This window comes from Lagopus muta, chromosome 5, assembly GCF_023343835.1.
Source record: "Lagopus muta isolate bLagMut1 chromosome 5, bLagMut1 primary, whole genome shotgun sequence".
NCBI lineage: Eukaryota > Metazoa > Chordata > Aves > Galliformes > Phasianidae > Lagopus > Lagopus muta.
Genome location: NC_064437.1, coordinates 52,593,537 through 52,608,948, shown reverse-complemented (window position 1 = coordinate 52,608,948; position 15,412 = coordinate 52,593,537). Strand labels below are relative to the sequence as shown.

General features: G+C 55.3%; 1 protein-coding gene across 2 annotated transcripts; it reads right to left on the bottom strand.

The window, feature by feature from the left end:
- Positions 1 to 11,004: 11,004 nt before the first annotated feature.
- LOC125694085 (translation initiation factor IF-2-like) lies at positions 11,005 to 15,407 on the bottom strand. 2 transcript variants are annotated; one of them, XM_048946802.1, is made up of 3 exons: positions 14,927 to 15,407; positions 14,706 to 14,759; positions 11,005 to 12,727 (listed from the first exon to the last, which is right to left on the bottom strand). In XM_048946802.1, the coding sequence occupies exons 1-3, from the start codon at positions 15,405 to 15,407 to the stop codon at positions 12,312 to 12,314; spliced, it is 951 nt and encodes a 316-aa protein (XP_048802759.1). In that variant the 3' UTR covers positions 11,005 to 12,311. The 2 variants fall into 2 exon arrangements, with proteins under 2 accessions (XP_048802759.1, XP_048802760.1); XM_048946803.1 differs by having other exon boundaries at positions 11,005 to 12,724.
- Between the last annotated feature and the right edge of the window lie 5 nt (positions 15,408 to 15,412).

The following is a 15,412-nucleotide window of genomic DNA, read 5'->3' as shown; positions in this document are numbered from 1 at the left end:
GTGGAAGAGTCAGCGAAGGTGAGGCTGGGGATGGCCCTGGAGGCCCTGCTGCCTCCTCTTGCAGGCACCCATGCAGAATATGCAGCACCACTGCTGCCCACAGCCATGGATGGGATGGGGACCATGGATCCTGTGGGTCCCATCTCTGTCCCCTGAGGCTTGGCGGTGCCTGTGGGAGGGATGGGATGTGAAAGCTGCCTCCACTGCCAGGGGGTCGAGAGGTTCCGCCACAGCCTGGCTCTGGAATGGGCTGTTCCTGCATTTGCTGATAACAGAGGAGGTGAAGCCTGACCCAGGAAAGCAGGCAAGATCCGCAGAGATAAACTCCCTGCAGCAAGACAAAGGCACTGACCTCTGCGCAGCCCGAGCCACCGCATTCCCACAAGCACAGCAACAATTGCCCAGGAGCAGCAGTGAGACCTGCACCAGCCCTGTGGCAGCACCAGCACCTCCTGCAGCATCGCTGTGCGGCAGCCAAGGCACTGCTGTTAACCAGATCTGTCTTAGGTATCAATCAGATCTGTTGCAGGTACCAGCTGCTCAGGCAGGGGCAGTCATTGCTCCTACCTGCATGGTAAGAGCATGCCTGACCTGCAGCATGGCTATTGCTCACTCTCCATTTAGCAGTGCAGCATGTGCAGTGCTGCCTGCATTGCATGGACAGAGAGCACATGCACACTGCATAATCAAAGGCACAGCATTCCTGGGTCCAACCATCCACAGCCCTCCCCCTCTTCCAGACACTAGAGCTCAGCAAAGCAGATGCTCACCTGTATTCCCCACCTTCCATTTCTATACCTGCACTTGCAGTGCAAACTTGCTTTAGCTTTCATTCCTATGTGCAGTGGAGTATCTCGTGCACTTGTGCAGTTCAGAGTGGGCTTTGCACCACTCTGAGGGCTGTGTGCCAGCTGGCACTTTGGTGCACCCAGTGGAGCCGAACCTCTGCTTCTGCACCTCCGCAGCTGGCATCTCCGGTATCTCCCTGCCTGGCACCGCACACCCTGCCCCTCTGCCAGCACTGCCCTGGGACAGCAAAAGCTGGAAAAGGCAGAGGCGCTTAATGGGATTTGCAGAAGCAGCCAGCTCAGTTACAGCGTCATGCCTGTTGTCTCAGGCGTGTTTTTTAAATCTTTATCTCTGCATCATTAAACACTGATTTGCATTTGAAAAGGCTCCCTTTAGTTCCCTACCTCTGAAATGAGGATAACTCTCCTTTACCTCATCGCAGGGTTACAAGGATAAACAGATTAAAGGCTGCGAGATATTGTGGCAGAGAAGGTTAAGCAGGACCCTGTGACAGACAGCCCACGGGCAGGAGCGAGCATCAGAGCCACGCTCAGCACAACCAGCGACCCACCTCTGTGCCATGCAAATGTCCCACATCCCAGTGCTGGCGCTGCCTTCCCAGGACACGTCCCTCTGCCAGCCAAAACCCTGAGGGGCTGCTCCCACGGCCAGGGACACCCACCGGGCCCCAGTCCTGGGAGCCGGGAGAGCTGGTGACAGGGAGCTGGAAGGCATCAGTGTGGCAGGTATAGCACAGAGGGCACGCAGGGCTGGGATGGCAGCCCGAGAACGTGCGCTTCTCCAGAGAGAGCTGGTGGGGGGAAAGGATGAGCCAGATAATCGCTGTCTGGAAAGTCTCACCCGGGTCCCTAGTAAAATAATGGCACAAATATTAAGAAAAGGAGCTCTATAAACATCTAGAGGATAATGAAACCATGAGCTATAAGCAGGATGGGATTTGTAAATAAAGGGCCGTGCCAAAAACAACAAGCCTTCCATAATTGTTTTGGATAGAATGACAAGATGAGTGCGTGAAGGGGACTCGGCGGATGTCATGAGAGGGGACCTGGAAGCACCGGGTCTGTCCCTGCCTGGCCACTAAGACCCCCAGCACATTCGGGCAGGTCTCTGTGCTGGGAGACATGCAGCAGTGTCCTGGCACCGTCCTGCTGATGGGGCTGGCACCTGGGGATGTGCTTCACTCTGGAGCTAGGACCTGCTGGCACCTGGTACACATCACCATCAGCTCTGCAATAGCCCACAGCTCGCCCACATCCAAGAACAGGAATGTCCCAGCTGGGATGGCTGCGGACAGAAAGAATGAGAAAGCAAACTGAGTAGGGCCAGCGGCTGGGATGTAATGGTGGCACTTCCTAAGCCATTTTCTAGACTTTGGCAAAGATTTTTGCTTTGTGAACACAACACCAAAATGGCACGTTCTCCAGAGCTGCAGGTTCCTGGTGCACTGCAGCACCAAGTCTTTTGGCCAGACTTGCAGATAACACGCACCTCCTTGCAAGCAGACCTTTGAAATGCAATGTGTCAAAGCACAGAAGTGCTAGCATGGCGCAGACCGAGCACACCTAGTTCTGATGTCACAGTAAAGGCCAAGCAGGGGCCTGGCCAAAGTGTACCTGTCTGCGGAGCAGGGCTGGCTCCCTTGGACTGGAGATAGCTGAACTGCAGAGAGTGCACTGCAGTGCTCCCCCATAGAGCCACACACAAACTGAGGGTGAAATGCACCATATATGGTGACAATGTTATTAGCCCCTAGCTGTCTTAATAGGAGCTTCTCAGGAATTCTTGCTTGAAAATTAAAAAAAAAAAAAAAAAAAAAAAAGGTTTGGACATGAGACTAAAGCATGGATATAAAACAGGGATTGGTGTGATGTCCCATTTTAAAAAGTACAGAAGAAGGCAGAAATGAAGACGTGGTTTCCCTTCACCTTTTTTCAGTCTCCCATAGTACCCTCTAGCCAGACTGGGAAGGTACAGGCTGGAAGCAGGGAGCACGTGGGTTAAAAGCTGAGAGCGCAGGGGCCCAGGGAGACCACGACATCTCCATCTTCAGACGTTCCCAAAATTTGGCTGACAGAGGCCTGACCAGCAGGCTTTACTGCCAAAGCTCCCAAGGCCAAAATTATTCTGTGAAATGAGAGAGGGTGCAGAAAACAGCCATGGAAAAGACACCAGAGCAGGAGAACGCACCCCACAGTGACAGAATCAAGCTCGACCTGTTTTCCTCTTAAAAAAGCTTTAGAAATTTGACTGCTATGCACAAGTGCTCTGATAGTAAGAAAATACTGTGTGCCAAAGTGTTTTTATTCCAGCCAAAAAGGCAGAAGAAAAAATCAATGGCTGGAAATTAAAAGCCAGACAAAGCCGCATAAGAAATAAGACGTACATTTTCTAAGCGATGCTGATTAGCCGGTGGATTAACATCCGTCCTTCAGTAAGATAAAACCCTGAGCTCCCTCGCTTCTCCAGACCACGTGCTTTTGTACATGAGCAAAAACCCACATTATTCGGATCCCAAAAGAGTAACACGACGCGGCGCTCGGGGAGATCCGAATAGGTGATTGAATGACTAACTCTGATCTTAAACATTGCGAGTAAAAATATATCATGTTTCTTGTAGGCGCACAGAAATTCACATTGCATGAACTCAGCGTAAACACGAAACATAGACATCTGTGGGCCTGCAGATTGGGGGGGTGAGGGGGGGGGGACCGCTGCTCGTCCTGTTTGACAAACACCAAAACACCAACCCAAGGCTGTGCGGAGGGAGGGAAACCACGAGCTGGACATGAGCTCACAGCACTGCAGGTCTGTCAGCAGACTCATCAGCAAGACGGGGTGCTCCTGGATCCCACATGTAGGTGCACGATCAGCTGGATCGGAAGAGAAGGTCTCTCTGTGCGTGGCTCGCTGAGGAGTGCACAGCACATATGACCTTCCAGGGGGTGTACAGAAATGGGCAAAAGATTGGATTTGGAAAAGAAAATGGAAAAGAAAAAGAAAAAGAAAAAAAAAAAAAGAAGCGCTTAGGAGTAAATAACAAAAATGCTGGTGGAGATTATGGAAAACCTGGACGACATCCACCGCTGAAGAAAAACACACCTGGCAAGGACCCGTCCTGAATAGACTGGCTAGAGGCAAAATGATCTCTTTCTAGTATCTGTATTCACAGAATCATAAAATATAAGCCTAGGAGGCCCTTGAAAGTTCACCCAGCCTGTCTGCCTGCCGCCAAAGGAGGCAAACCCTTCCTGGTGGAGTTTTGTCTAAACTACAAGAAGCCGCTAGTGCTGAAGACGGCTCCCAAGAAAAACGAGTTTCAATTCTCCTTTGCTGCTGTCATTGCAGGGTGAGCCCATGGTTCCTTGTTCTTTCCACCCTGAAAACAAGGAATATCCTATTATCTCTCGCTTTGTAGCTGTGCCTCATGCATTTGAAGACTTTTATCTTATTTCCCTACAGTCGTCTCTTCTTGATACTAAGCTGCCCTGGTCCTTCAGCCTCCTCCAGTATGTCATGTTTTCTGCATTTCTGATCACCCGTGTTCCTCCCTGGGCTTTCTCCCAGAACCACGACTTGAAACACTCAGCCCGAAGTGGGAACAGGCACTTAGGCTGACACTCTGAGTGCAGCAGGATCACATCAGGTGTCCCACAGACACCTTATTTATGTGCCCCAGTCTGAGGCTGCTCTTCTCACTCAGCAAGACGCTGCTGGCTCGTGCTCCCCTTGGGTCCCACTGTCACCTCCAGCTACTTTCCCACAGAACAAGCTCAATTCCCAGCCAGTGGGTGTGCAGTTGATTTTTTTTTTCCAACTCATAGAAAAGCCTTATTTTGTTTGTATCAATAGTTTTCTTTCAATTTGTCACGAAAGGCTGAACTGCATTCTTGCAGGCCCTACCAGATTGGTGCTGCTTAATGACAACCATTGATGAAAGCCTTGGCTAGCACTAGATCCACTGCTAGGTCTCTACCAGTGTCAGAGCACAAATAATTGCTCTTCTGAGTGCTCTCCAGCCTATGTAGCCCCACATCCGTCTAGATAATGTTCACCTAGACCTTGCTTGTGTCAATCTCACACAGGAACGAGACTAAAGTCCCACAGACAATGAGATTTGGCACATCTATTTCATCCAAGCATAGATATCCTCAAGTAGAAGAAAATCCAGTTGATGTGGCTCTTAGCTGATGGACAAAACTATCACTTATCTCTTTATCTCCACTCACATGTTGCGTCCCTTAATGATGTATTTGCCTGCCTTCAATCTGTTTATGCAAATGTCCCTTTTTTCCTTTGACTCTGCACCTCTGGTCTTGAGTAAAGCTCAGGAACTTGGAAAGATACAGAGGTTCACTGGGGGAAGAAAAAAAAAGGAAGAAAACTGCTCAACAACAACAAAATCCTCGGAACTCACATGTTTATCCAAATTCATCTGAAACTTCTGGGGACAGTGACTTTTTAGGGTAAAATGAAAACAAGTTCAAGTGAGTTTTCCATCCCTGCGACCATACAGCAATTCCAGCCAATCTGAAATAATTTTCCAAGAAGATTTCCTGCAACCCCACAGTGATTAAAGGAAATAACATTGTGAATAAAGGGACATTCTTCAAAGTCAATGAAGGAGCCACAAACGGTACATTCTCACAGAGGGCCGGAAAGCGCCGGCGCGAGGTGGACCTTGTGGTGTGTGGCCCCCCAGAAGGAAGAGGGTGGGATGTTGGGTCCATCCTTCTTCCCCGGGATGGGGTTGTGACCGGGCTCCTCCCGGGGCAGGCAGCAAGGGAAGAAGCCCCATGGGCTCCCCGTGTTTGGGGGTGAGAGGCTCGGTGGTGGCGAGTGCATCCGGTGGGATCAGGGCTTGGCATCACTCTGCCAATGTGCTATGAGACCTCAGGGACCCTCCCCAAATAGAGGGCTGTACAAAGAGCACTGCTCGTCCTGCTGAGCTGAGCTCCAAACCATAACCTCCTTCCTGGGAAAGCCTCCCTTTGTCTGAACCAAACCTGTGGCATGGCTCTGACACAGACACGGCAAAGCAAACGGGCCTCAAAACCACACTGGTGGAGGCAAAACACTAGGCAAGCAGGGTCCTGCCTGCTCTGCAGCCCCCTGGAACAGCAAGGGCGGGATGAGCACCCGCCCAAAATGGCTGAGCCAAGGGGACTCTCAGAAACCCGCCTTCCTGGTTAAAACAAAGGGAAGGGAGTGTGGCAAGCTGGAGGGGAAGGCGAGAGGGGGCTGCCTGCAAACCCAAACACACATGCTTCACTTGGTGCTGTGTAATAAGGGAATTAGCTAATGAGCTTACTGTGGCATGGGGACGAGTCCTTTAGAAATATCATGGCCACCTGGGGAAGCTCGCAGAGGAGCTGGGCGGCCTTAATCTGCAGTGCCGGGAGGATGAGATGAGCCCTGCAGCCTCGCTCCCCCACATCCATGGGGCGGGATTCGGGGAAGCAGCACTCCTGGAAGCCTGGGAAATAAACCACAGGGAATAAACCATGCTTCGCAAAAGCCTGGCCACAGGGCTGCTGGGTGCAGCCCATCCCCAGCACAGAGCAGTAATGGATGTCGGCAAACTGAGGAAGTCAACAGTATGGATTTTTTGTTGTTGTTGCAAGCCGTTCAATACAGCTGCATAAAATCTAAGCTGCAAGCGCGTTCCAATGTGAGCATGAGAGCGCTGACTGGAACTGAAAGAGGGCGAGAGAACGCAACGCTACAAGTCACTTCGAACAATGCAAATGTTAAATATACAAATATTCACCAAATGCTTTTTTAGAAAAGTTTCCAGAGAGAAATCAGGTGGGGTTGCAAAAACAAAACAAAACAAAAACCGTTTGCAGCTTAATAAATGAGTTTAAAAACGCAGGGAGGAATTTGTGCACAACACAGTGCTCGTGTGAATGAGGGAAGTCTGAGCAGTGCTGAAGACATAACACTCCTCCGAAGAAAAAGGGAAAAGCAAAACCTTGAGCCAAAAACCAGGCTCCAAAAAACCAGGCTTCCAAAACTTGGAAGAAAGAATTACTCCCACAGCAGTGAGGACAACGTCTGAACCCAGATAATTTCTGGAAAGGCAGAAAATTAGAATTTTAATCACTATGTCAAGGTAGAATTATTATTACTAACAGTGCGAGAAATAAGCTGTGAAAATTACTGAAAATTTTCTTGCCTAAAATGAAATTAATTGAAACCTATTCTGTGGCAAACAGGAGCTTTTCTTTCTTCCTTTCTTCTTTCCTTCCTTTCTCTCTTTCTCTCTTTCTTTCTTTCTCTCTTTCTTTCTTTGTTCCCCCTCTGGCATATTACAAAAAGCAAAAACAAAAACAAAAGCAAACAAACAAAAAAATACCTCAAAGATTGTTTAAATTTCATTTTCATAAATCAGAAAGCCGACCCAAAAAGTGGACGCTTTCATGCTTCCATTGTCTCCTGCTTCTTCCCAGCCCTGGAGCTGACAGCAGAACACCCTGCGTCCCCACGAGATTTCCTCCCGTTTTCTCATCTTGTCTTCACTTTTCTAAGCACTAGTGCTCATGGAAAGGAGAAAAGAAAAATCCTCAATGTGATATTGCTTGCTTGGTTATTACAGGGCTAGAAGGATAAAATAATAGGAAAACAAAAGAATAAAAAATGATTTAAAAAAAAGATCTGTACCAGAATAGAATAGAATTCGCACCTACACAGAAAAGCGGTGTGAATTACAGTCAGACTGATTGATTGATTGGTTTGATTTGCAAGGTTCCTTTCTGGAACACTGAATTCAAATTTTTCTTGCATGGAAAACGAAAATTCAGAGGCCAATTTCTGAGATTCTTGTCAGCCTCACCGAAGCCTTCAGGAGAGCTGCAGAAAAGGAGCTCGGAGCCCATCCTGCATGAGGTGGGACAGAGGGATCGGACTTAGGGGAACACAGCCGTGGCTTGGGAGGTGACACAGGGTATGGGGACGGCCCCACTGCTGTCACAGCATGGGGAACTCACACACCTGTGGGGCAGCAAAAGACAGTAGCGCTGAGTTTGGGGCAGGAGGGGAGATGTCCCCTCACCTCTATCCCTGTAGGAGATGCCCCAGGGACTGGAGCTGGGAGCATCGCCCGGCTGGGACGGGACCTGCAGGCCATCCCCTCGTTCCCCACACCTCCGCCTGCTCACAGGGAGTCTGTCACTGTGAACAATGGTCAGCGAGTGTTATTTATTTTCCAAATAAATCAGCAGGTCCCGTGTTGCAGGGCTGGAAAGCGGTGGTGGAGATGAGGCCCTCCCCGAGCCCCGGTCGGGCCTTGAGCCGCTGTCAGGGCTGCAGAGAAACAGCAGCGAACTCTCACGCAAATGGCCTATAAAAAAGGCCCTGTCAAAGGCACCTTGACCTGCGGGCTGGCGGTGCTGCTGGGCTCCCCAGCGGCCCTCCCCTCCCAGGCAGCGCTCCCCTCGCATGATGTATTTCCCCTGCCTTTTTTAGAGCTGCATTATGTTAGCTCCAGGAAACAGCCTCTTCCTTCTTATAAACACAGCCCTGGGTTACTGACCAGCGGCCCTGCCACTCCGCAGCCACTCTCTGTCCATCCATCACACCTCGCTGTCACCCTGGCAACATATCTCTTGGACCGGTCCGGCTCCAGCGATGGGAGAGGCGGGGGTAGCGGGGGGGGGTCACATACACAGAGCACAATTCCAGCCTGCTGACTAATTCCCTGGAAACCCTGGGGCTGCACAATGAGAAAGCCTTTCCGAGGGTTTCTTGAGCGTTACTGGAAGGTCAGCCGAAGGTCGGCGCAAGGACACGGCTCCGTCTTTTCCCTGCCGTCAGCAGGGCGGGTGCGCGGGGCAGGGATGTTTGCAGAAGGGCGCCTAGGCCCAAACAGCCCCGTGGCACAGTGCCGGGCAATGGGGATGGCCTGGGATGGGGCCACCGGGGTGTCCCAGCAGCCAGACAGGCGTCAGTGCCTCCAGCAGTGGCCCCTTCCCACTAAGTCCCTTGGCTGCCTTCACCCTTCACTAAGTAGGGCGTGCTGCCTTCCGCACAGCCCATGCGCCTGGGGACCACAGGCCCGATGTGGCATTGCACAGATTGCTGACCTCCACGGCCATCCATCTGTGGCTGCAGGGATACCAGAAACTCAGGGATAAACCATGGGTTGCAACAAGAGACCCAGTTTTCTATGAGCCTTGGGCCCACCTGGCCTGTTTGCTGCATGTAGTCCTGAAATGTGGCGAGCAGGAGGGGACACTGATATCCCACCACTTTAGTGCTACTCCATCCTTCTCTGTACCATAAGCCCATATTGCTACCACCTGCATGTCCCCCAAACCTTTCAAAGGAAACACCGTACGAAGGCCGGAATTGGCGACCCTGCACATAGGCGGGGGGTTGAAACTAGATGAAACTTTTCAACCCAGGCCACTTCATAGATTCTGTGATTCTCTGATTCTGTGTCTGCTCTCAGCTTCACTTCTGCACATTCCCAGTGCAAAGCTGGGAGCCACAGGAAAAAAAAAAAAAAAAAAGCCAAAGCTTTTAAGGACACATCTTCATAAACCAACCCAAAGACCCATGAGGGCAAATCCTCTCTGATCCAGGCTCTTCCTTGGAGGTGTAAGTGGAGTGGAAGGGTGGAGGGAGGTGGATTTAAATGTGGAAAACTGAGTTCTCCATCTCTTAGGTCTGGCAGAGAGCCTACTGATAGACTAAAAACAAGTCTGCGGAGAAGCCTGTGTGGGATAATCCAGCCCTGGCCCCAGAGGGGGCAAGTACAATTAGGCATCCTCTCTCAAGTCTCCACTCCAAGATAGAAAAACAGTTTATAATTTCATCCAGAGTTGTTGTTAGAAAGTTCTGATTCATCAAGATACACTAACAATTTCTGTGCAGTAATTACCAGGAGAATTCATTAGACGAGCTCAGAGATAAACTATTAGCAGAGACATTCAGATCTCCCACCTGCTAGGAGCCGCTGTATTTGAGCGATGAGGAGCTGGCGCAAGAGGGAGAGCACAAGTTGCAATGGCAAAATGCAAAAACTACTTTAAAGGAAAATGAAAGAATGAGTGTTTATTAAAAGCACAAGGCGCGGGTGCACACTCCACCATTAACCTTTCCAGCCACAGCAGCCAGACAGGGAGCTGTTTTCCTTTGCTTCCCCTCAGCATACCACAGTCTCCACCCCAGTGGCCCTTCCACTTCCAGAGGAAAACACAGCACCCGCAGCTCGCCTTTGCAAGCACATGCAAATCACCAGGCCGTGCCCCCTGTAGTTACCCACTGCAAACAGAAAGCACAAGATCCTCCTGCCTTGCTCCTCTCATAGCAGCAGGTAGGCGGGAAGGCTGCTCCAGGTGCATTGTGCTCAGTGCTGCTCAGCTGGTTACAATGAATTATGGACTCAGCAACTGAAGCTATGCATCAGCCCTGGCTGTGGTGCCCCTGGAGCCCCTCTGTGAGCGTCACCAAACGTGTGCACTCCCAACAAAGATGCCACTGCTCTGCACTGCACCACACATTCGCCTCTGTGTGCAGCACAGCCAAAGTTGCAGCACGGTTTCTGCTGAAGTTGCTGCATCCTCTGGAAGTCCTGCGCCTTGGCAAAGCCACGTATGGCACTGTTGGTGCATGCCTGCCAGTTCTGGGGGCAGCTGTTCCCAGGCTGGCCTTACCCACATGGGAACAAGCCCTGCTTGCAGCCACAGGAATCCCGATTAAGCAGTGAGAGAAGTGGGGACTGGCTGCCAGGCAGATGCCCTAAACAAGAGCAACTTATCAGCTCTGTTTCCAAGATGAGACGTGTCAGCACCTCGCGCAGATTCAGCCTGGCTGCTCGCTTCCCCCAAGCACGCCTCTGCTGCAGCTCAAGGGTTTCTCTGTCTCTAAAGGCCGCCTGTGGAAACAGCCGCCAAGCAGCTTGCGAAATTTCTTCTAGAAAAGGCTTTGCTTGGGCTGGGAGAAGCGCTGCACCCAGAATGCTTTGGGGAGCGGGAGCCAGCATGCAGCTGCGCTCCTAACACCGTGTTCATCGGGGCCCAGCCCCGGCAGCAGCACGGGGAGGTCCCAAGCCGAGAGGAACACCAAGTGCCGCGGCCGGCGAGGAACACGCACAGCAGAGCCTGACACGGCTAATCCCCCCTGTTTATTATGTAATAAAACGCTTTTCCAGACCTGTTAAAATTTAATTAGTTTAATCTGAATTGTTCCATTTTCAACAGTGCATGCAAACACAGAGCCTGACCCTGCTACTCTCGTGTGAACCATCCCGCGGGCTGTGGTGGGAGCGGGATGGATCCCGCTGACCTCAGCAGGATTACATGCATGAATCAGAGCTGCAGGCCTGGGCTCGGAGCTGCAATTCAGTACCGGGCCGGACGCCAGCACAGGGCCCGGGGTCCACTTAGGCTCCACTTAAGCCCTATGGGATGCAAGTGGTACGCAGGCCTGCAGATGCGAGCGGCGAGCGAGCCTCGTGCTGGGCCTCTGCTGAAGGATGAATTTCAGCCCTGCTTCTTAACCTCATGGAAGCAAACAGGCAGCGATGGCTTCTGAAGCACGGAGCAAAGGCGCTGGGGAAGGACTGATGAACGCGCGTTGGCGGCGGTGGCCTCAACAGGAGCCCCGGCACAGGAGCACTCGTTGTGGGAGCACTATGCTGTGATTTATGACAGCTTCTCCTCCAGAGGAAGAGGTGTTTGACAGCCCTCAGCACGTCCACAGCCGCAGGGCCGTGCTGTGCAGCAGGGTGGCTTTGTCAAGCCTGTGTATCCTTTGTGCACAAGAGAAGCCGAATAAAAGCAGACAGGAGGGGGTCCTCGGTGCTGACATTTCCTATCCTGAGTTGCTTCAGATGTGGGATGACCTTTACCTGCTCCTGTGATTTGGCTCTCACTGAGCTCAAGATGTCAGGCTCAGTTCCAGAGCTCCATCAGACACTGAAATCAAGGACAACCTTCCCTTTAGGGTCAAAACCCAGTACTCTGCCATGAGCCACTCTCATCCCTTGAAGTGCTGAGCGCTGAACACTGCACACAGCTGCTGGTATTCAGCACCACTCAGATCCCCTACCTCAGGATCCCAACCTTGAAACGTGCACAGAAACTCTTGGTATGACCCTTTGAAAAAAAAAAAAAGAAAAAAAAAGAAAGAAAAAAAAAACAAACAACAAAACCAACAACCATTTATCATGCAGGTTTTGTTTTGGGACAGATTTCCAGCCCATACATCCCTGCAAGAACTGTGAAGCAAATGTAAAACAGCCAATGACAAGTGGAATGATAATAATCTTTAAAAAAAAAAAAAAAATTGCAGTGATGTATTTCTCCCAAAAATGGGTACTGCAGGAGTGGTTGTTATTGGCAAAGCCAAGCCAGGGGTTCCCAAGACCTGGGAGGCAGGGATGGGTGTTAGAGTGGCAGGATGGTGCAGGAATGGGACCAGATAGGTGGGACGAACGCAGCAACTGCTGGGGGAGCATACAGCATCCCTGCCTTGGACGTGGTTGCTGAGCCCAGGGATTAAAGAATACATTTCATTCGAAACAAGAGTGGAAGAGTCACTGCTGGGAAAGCGTCGCGTTGGAATAAAGCCATTCTTTGCCCCGGGAGGCTGCGGGCCAGGGCTACGCCAAGGCGGGTGTGCCAAGGGCAGCGTGTTCCGCCCAGGGCCGGTCGCTGCAGGCGAGGTCGCTCCGTGCCCCCTCGCCGCGGAGCCTCCCGGGGCCGGAGCTCGGTGCGCGGACCTCGGGCGGGCAGCCGGCAGGTGGCCGGCGGTGCGGAGCCGAGAGCGGCGGGGCATCGCTGGTACCGTCCGCCGGCCGCAGTCCCGGTGCCCGCGAGCGGCCCCGCCGTGCGGGGGCGTCCCCGGAGCGCTGCGGTTCTCACATAAATCAGGGCCGAGCCCCTGGGAAAGGGCCATCCTTCACCGGGCGCTGCTGACAGAGAACGAGAAACAGACGGGCCCTGAGATAAACCACGGCGCACAGCGTTTATACAAGGGCAGGCTCTGTGTAAATAGAGCCGGGCGCGGGGGGCAGCTCCCGGCGGCACGGACCCGCACCGGCCCCCACCGGCCCGCGGAGCTCGGGGCCGCCCGGGGCGGCGTGCAGGTGGGCGCAGGCCGATGGTACCCCCGGCAGCCGGCCGGGGCCTCGCCGCCGTGCCCGGCCGCTCCCAGCGCAGCCGTCGGGGCCGGAGACAGCCCCGGCTTAGCGTGTTTGTTTGTTTACGGCCATTAGCGCGGGGCCGGCTCCGGCACTCGGCACCCGCGAGACTAATGGAGCAATTAGCGGCCCCGGGGCTGATAGCATCGCCCCGAGCGAAGGCCCCCGGCCGAGGCAGCGTGCTACCGGGCTGCCCGCGCTCGGGGCCCCGGCGGCTGAGGGGGCTCTCGGGGCGACTCCGCGATGCGCGCGGCCGCTGCAGGGCTGCTCCCCCCTCCTCGGCCCGGGGCGGGGGAGCCTTGGCTCCGCCGCAGCATCCGTACGACGAGCTCCATCCATTACAATAATCCCCTGTCTAAACAGAGCGCAGGAGCGGCCGGGACAACAAGGCCCCGCTGTAAACAGAGCTCAGGGTACGCCGCTAATGATATAAATAAAATAACCATTAATAGCCCGCTGACCCCGGCCCGGTCGCCTTGGGAAAGCCCCGGAGCCGCATCCCGGGGCTGACACCCGGCGGCAGGTACCGGGGCTGCGCCCTGCCCCGGCTCTCGCACCCCGCGCACCTCTCCGGGACGCCGCCGCTCGTCTCGGCCGCCCCAGCACGGACGGGATGGGCCCGAACAGGGCCAACCAAGGCGCGATCCTGCCTCGCTTCCGCGGCTTCCCCAGCCGGGAACGGCCGCTCTCTCAGCGCCGAAGCGGGCCCGATCCGATCCCACCGAAGCTGGGGCCGGCAATGCGGGAAAGCGCACCGGGAGCAAGGGCAGGGGACAAAACCTCGAGAAGGGCTTTCAACCGCGGGACGTGCGTCCCGAGAGTCATCGCCGGGGTTGTCGGCGGCACGGAAGCGGGTCCCGACGGGAGAACCGCTCTCGTCGCCGCGCCGCCCCGGGGAGCCAATTCCGCCCGGCCCGGGCTCCCGTGCCCGCGGGGCGCGCCTGGCGCTCGGCCCGTCCGGGCCGCAGCTGCGGGCGGCAGCGTGCTGGTGCCAGGCGAACCCGTGGGGACGAAGAGCGTGGGCAGAGAACCGGCCGGCCTGCGGCCGAGCCCTAGGAACGGCGGTTGGAAAACTGGAAAAATACGGCCCTTAATTCTTCGGCCACCCAGGGCCGCAAAGGCCCAGCGCCGCTGCCTCGCCCTGCTCCGGCCTCTGCCCCTCTGTTCGCCGAGCGGCGGCCGCGGGCTTCGGGTGAGCACGGCCCCGTGCACGGCCCGCGGAGCCCGAGCCCGCAGTTCCCCGGGAGCCGCGAGGCGGGAGCGGGCCGAGGCCAGCAGCGAACGCAACACCGGAACGGCGCTAATCGTTACCGGGGCCGCGGCAGCGCGGGGCTTCTCTCCGCGCCCCGAGACAGCGCCGAGCGCTGAGTCGGACCCGGTTATGGCGACAGTGTTTCCCGGTGCACGGTCGGAACCGGGCAGTCTGAGGAAAGAAGAAGGGAGGGCGGCCCCGGGAGCAGGCAGGGAGCGATCCGCAGCAGTCGCAGCGCGGGTTTCAAAGCGGCGCAGTGGGGAACGATGCGGTGCGCTCGGGCCGTCTCCGTGTCCGCCGGGCGAACGGGACCGGCAGCAGCCGAACCGCGGCCATCTGCGTGGGACGTGGGCCCTCTTCCCGGGGCTGCCCCGCCGGTAAATACGTTTCGCCGTTGCGGTCGGAGCGGTAGGACGCAGTGAAACGAAAGTACCGACACGGCCGGTAAATGGCGGAGGCGCCGCCCGGTACCGACCCGAGAGAGGTACCGACACTCACCTGCCCGCCGTACGCCCGGCTCCCCGCCGCCTCGCCTCGGTGTCGATCCGAGTCCTGCGGGGCAGCAGCATTTTAATCACAACGAAATTTGCCACCCGCCCCCCCCCGCCCAGCACTTAGTGTGCCCGATCCGCGCTCCGCGGAGACGTTGAGCCCTTCGAGCACTCCGAGGGCCGCGGGGGCCCCGTCATGGGGTCCCGGTACCGCCCGCCGCAGCGCACCGGTGCGTTCGGTGGGGCCGAGGGGCAGCTCCGGGCCCGGGGGAACTCTCGATGTGGAGCGGCTCGGCGGGCAGCGGCCGCTCGCTCGGTGCTTTACCCGCCGGCACGGTGGCGTGGGAGCTCCGTTCGGCCGCTGCCCGCTCGTTACCGGCGAGAGAAACGAAAGAAAACGAAAGAAAACGAAAGAAAAAGCCGAACGGGCCGGGTTAGCTCTCCGTACTCGTGCCCCGCGCCGCCGCGGCCCCTGGTCGCCCGTCGGCCGCGACCCGGCCCTGTTCACCTGGGCCCGACGCTGGCGGGGCTCTGGGGCCCGATCCGGCCGCGGCAGAGTGACGCGCGGTCCCCGGACGGGAGCAGAGCACGGCGGCTGCGGGGAGCCCGTGCAGGCGGGAGAGGACGCGCCAGCGCCGGGATATATGCAGGAGCACTGGCGGGGCAGCGGGGGTCCGGAAAACACGGAGGGCGTCGGGTACGTGTACATCGCAT

What these genes read in the sequence shown, in the direction of transcription:
- LOC125694085 (XM_048946802.1), bottom strand. Translation starts at nt 15,407, where the DNA reads ATGTACACGTACCCGACGCCCTCCGTGTTTTCCGGACCCCCGCTGCCC. An exon ending in CGGCCCCACCGAACGCACCG is followed by an intron (nt 14,760 to 14,926) that starts GTGCGCTGCGGC and finishes GCTGCCCCGCAG; the next exon opens with GACTCGGATCGACACCGAGG. An exon ending in GCCGGGCGTACGGCGGGCAG is followed by an intron (nt 12,728 to 14,705) that starts GTGAGTGTCGGT and finishes GTTCTCTGTCAG; the next exon opens with CAGCGCCCGGTGAAGGATGG.